This window comes from Phalaenopsis equestris, unplaced genomic scaffold (genome assembly GCF_001263595.1).
Source record: "Phalaenopsis equestris unplaced genomic scaffold, ASM126359v1 Scaffold000760, whole genome shotgun sequence".
Lineage (NCBI taxonomy): Eukaryota > Viridiplantae > Streptophyta > Magnoliopsida > Asparagales > Orchidaceae > Phalaenopsis > Phalaenopsis equestris.
In genome coordinates, this window is record NW_018165200.1 from 86,113 (window position 1) to 90,629 (window position 4,517).

The 4,517-nt window shown below is 42.4% G+C and overlaps 1 protein-coding gene across 1 annotated transcript; it reads left to right on the plus strand.

Moving 5' to 3' along the window:
* The first annotated feature begins 373 nt into the window (after positions 1-373).
* LOC110030773 (phospho-2-dehydro-3-deoxyheptonate aldolase 2, chloroplastic-like) lies at positions 374-3,651 on the plus strand. The gene is made up of 5 exons (XM_020733682.1): positions 374-1,005; positions 1,097-1,374; positions 1,818-2,094; positions 2,182-2,427; positions 2,993-3,651. The coding sequence occupies exons 1-5, from the start codon at positions 439-441 to the stop codon at positions 3,278-3,280; spliced, it is 1,656 nt and encodes a 551-aa protein (XP_020589341.1). The 5' UTR covers positions 374-438; the 3' UTR covers positions 3,281-3,651.
* Positions 3,652-4,517: the final 866 nt, after the last annotated feature.

The window sequence follows — 4,517 nt, forward strand, 5'->3', positions numbered from 1 at the left end:
TATATATATATAGATAGATAGATAGATAGAGATATTATAACAAATATTTTAGAATAAATTGAATAATTTAAATATACATTTATTTTTTGTTTTTCAGGAAGTCCAAAAGCAAAACAATTTTCTCAACTACCCCCTCGGCACCAAGAAGAAGCCCACCAACCCCCTGCTTGCCAACTCTTCGCAATTTATAACTGCCACTTCCCTTCCTAGGTTCTCCAGGGCTCTCTTCCTTCTCCTCACTAACTCCAGCCCCACGCGAAGAAAGAACACAAGAGTGTGATAGCGACAGCAATGGCCCTAGCCTGCACCGCTTCCATCTCTACCAAATCCCTTCTTCAACCCCATTCAGACTCCGCCACCGCCTTCCGCTCTCTTCCTTCTCCTCACTAACTCCAGCCCCACGTGAAGAAAGAACACAAGAGTGTGATAGCGAGAGCAATGGCCCTAGCCTGCAGCGCTTCCATCTCTACCAAATCCCTCCTCCAACCCCATTCAGACTCCGCCACCGCCTTCATTCAACCCCATCCAGACCCCGCCACCGCCTTCCTCGGCGCCGCACCACATGTACGTTCCGTCATCTCCGGCAGCGGCCGTCCTCGTCCCATTAACGCCATACACGCTGCCGAACCCGCCAAGAACCCAACTGTCATCGAAAAGCCATCTCCAGCCGCCACCGTTCTGTCGCCGGCGAGGCCAGGGAAATGGACTCTTGACAGTTGGCAGTCAAAGAAGGCGCTACAGCTTCCGGAGTACCCCAACAAGGAGGATCTGGCTTCAGTACTACACACGATCGAGAACTTCCCCCCGATCGTCTTCGCTGGAGAGGCCCGCAATCTAGAGGAACGACTCGGGGAAGCTGCCGTAGGCCGCGCATTCCTTCTCCAGGGCGGAGATTGCGCCGAGAGCTTCAAGGAGTTCAACGCCAACAACATCCGAGATACGTTCCGCGTTCTCCTCCAGATGAGCGCCGTCCTCATGTTCGGGGGCCAGATGCCTGTCATCAAGGTAACCAAAAACTCTGGATCTATTTCCTGATATGTGAAGGCTGCATTGTCCAATTCAGCTGGATTCAGCGATTTAGCATTGATGTTTATAGGTGGGGAGAATGGCCGGACAATTTGCGAAGCCGAGGTCGGAAAACTTTGAGGAGAAGGATGGCGTCAAACTACCGAGCTACAGAGGAGATAACATCAATGGCGATGCCTTCGATGAGAAGTCGAGGATTCCGGATCCGCACAGGATGATCAGAGCTTACTGCCAGGCAGCTGCCACGCTGAACTTACTCCGCGCTTTCGCAACCGGAGGCTATGCCGCTATGCAGAGAATAACGCAGTGGAACCTCGATTTCACCGAGCACAGCGAGCAGGGAGACAGGTATGCCACCTCACTTTTGCTTCGCCTTCTTTTGCTCAATCTCATTCGAACGCAGATCTGTACTTGGTAATCACAACTATTCACAAGGAAGTTATAGCTTCTTTAGAGTTCATTTTAGAAACAAAATTATTGTAGATTTCTTACCGGGTTAATCGACAAGAATTTTCATTACGTAAGGCCTACTAATTTGATAGAAATTCACTACAAATTAACAATATTGCATCCAATTGACGAAATCAACCTGCTCTAATTTGTTATGCGGATTATTCATTTACGAATTAAACCGATCCTTTCCTATGACTGCTCACCTGTTAAGAAAAATAAAACCACAAATAAGGAGCAATCCGATTGAACTCTTACAAACGCACAGTAACTCTTAATTGGTCTTCACGTTTAAGCGGGTAGTTAAAGTGTTTGTCATTTTCCCCTTCAAAAAACTACAGGTATAGGGAGTTAGCCCATCGGGTGGATGAGGCTCTCGGCTTCATGTCGGCTGCAGGGCTTACGGTGGATCACCCCATCATGACTACGACAGAGTTTTGGACCTCCCACGAGTGCCTTCTCCTTCCTTACGAGCAGTCCCTCACCCGCAAGGACTCCACCTCCGGCCTGTACTACGACTGCTCCGCTCACATGCTCTGGGTCGGCGAGCGTACTCGCCAGCTCGATGGTGCCCACGTGGAGTTCCTCCGTGGTATTGCTAATCCTCTTGGCATTAAGGTGAGGAAAAAGCTTTAGGAGATGAAACTAGTTAAAATTATGTAGAAAAACAACTTTGTGACTCTCTGTTTGGTTTGTTTGATTCAGGTGAGTGATAAGATGGACCCGAATCAGCTAGTGAAGTTGATTGAGATCCTGAACCCAGAAAACAAGCCAGGGAGGATAACTATAATTACAAGGATGGGAGCTGAGAACATGAGGGTCAAGCTGCCTCATCTTATCAGAGCCGTCCGCAGCGCGGGGCAGATTGTCACTTGGGTCAGCGACCCTATGCATGGAAACACAATCAAGGCTCCCTGCGGTCTCAAGACTCGCCCATTCGACGCTATTCTGGTACATTCCAGTGATCCCACAGCATTAATCTATATGTGATGTTTCTCCTATATTTATTTCGAATTGATGGGTTTGCTTGAATACACTTTATGCGCTTCACCTTAATTTGAGTTATTGGCGGTGGAGCATGGCTTTCATGATAGCGCTGCCACAACGTACGCATCGTTTGGATACACAGATCACAAAAAGATTCAACTTTGTAGCTCATGAATCTCAGATAATAAAAAAGATTGGGTTTTTTAGGGCTGATTGAATTGGTAGGTTGGTAGCTGGCTTATTTATCATAACTCCATTTTAAGGAACAAATTATTTCAGGTTATTTCTGTTATAATTATATGTGAAAATTATAACTCGCGCACACAAACACACAAATATATCATAAGCACAAGCTAGATTCTGTTTATGAGATTTTGCTTTCTATTCTATATAATTTGTCTTTCAAATTGTATCAGGATATCAGAACATAAGTTCTTGCCAAAATTAGCAATTCAAACTAATGAATTAAAAAATCATTACAGCTTGCCAGGAAGGACTAACCTTTCGTTTAAAAATTAATTGTTATCAGGCGGAGGTCCGAGCATTCTTCGACGTCCATGAGCAGGAAGGTAGCCACCCAGGCGGAGTGCACCTGGAGATGACGGGGCAGAATGTTACGGAGTGCATCGGTGGATCGCGCACCGTTACCTTTGACGACCTCAGCTCTCGCTACCACACACACTGTGACCCTCGGCTCAATGCCTCACAATCACTGGAGCTGGCATTCATCATCGCCGAGCGTCTCAGGAAGCGCAGGATTGTCAACAGACGCCCGCGGCTTGATTCCCTGCCTTCCATGGGACTCTCAATCCTGTGAGCAATTTAAGGGTTTACTCATTTATCTCTTGTAAGATTCTGGATGTACTTGTGTATTTTAATGCTTTGGTTGATTTTCATTTACTTAAACGTGTATCTGTATCTGTGAGCGTGGATCAATTTGGTCTGTATTCTGAGATTAGAATGAACAGGGTTTGAATTAATTTCGCTGTTCTGAAGAAGCAAGTTCTAACATCCTCAGTGATGTATTATTCTTCGTTGATGATTTTGACTATGCTTTAGGTTGTTCAAGAACACATTTCGTCGAGGAAATTGTACCTGGAATTACTTTATGATTGGGTCTTGTTTTCATTGAATGCATGTAAGATTGGGACAAAATGATAAGTTCAGTGGTTTATAAAAATATATATTTTTGTGGAAGATTTGCAGACATATCACTCAGTTTCTATGTATTTACATATCCAATGCCTAGAATTCACTTTTTACATGCATGCCACCTTAGGTGTATCTCACTATGTATTTATCTTAGGTGATATTTTTTATTTATGTGAAAGATTTTAGTGGTATAAACATAAAAAGTGAAATTTAGGTGTTAGATATGTAAACATATGGGTGGAATCAGCATTTTTTTTGGGAGGGGGAAAATTAATTTTATACAAATAAAAATAAAATCAATAATACATAATTTGAAACTCAGAGGGAGTTTAGTTGTTATATGGTCTAGATCTTCCTATGATTTCGTGAAAGTTGAAGTAATAATAATGAAAAGGAAATCTTTTTTTTAATGCCCTGCTGGAAAAAAAATAAAAACAAAAACAAAACAAAAATTAATGAAAAAAGAAATAATGATCACAAAGATATTATGACAATGAAGTTTAGATCATAGGCCAAAAGCATATTAGCACATCTAGAAAATCAAATTTGAACCGGCTTGAAACTTTTTGAACTTTGAACACTTGAAAGATTCTTCAACAAAGTAACAGAGTCATTCAAAGAAATTAAAAGTGAAATTCCATTTCGGACGTTTAAGAATAAATCAAAACATGAAATTGTATTCATTAGAGACTGTGTACCTCTCATATATATATATATATATATATATAGGTAACTAGGTTACCTTTATTTTGATAACTTGGTTATTTCTACTATTTCCACTTGGGCCCCCAACTTTATTGCTTTCTCTAAAGCTTCTCTGCCTTTACTATACCTTGGTGTAAATCTTCTTCGTGGAAGGAGAAAGCAAACACAATTTGATGCTGTTATAGATAAAATCAAGT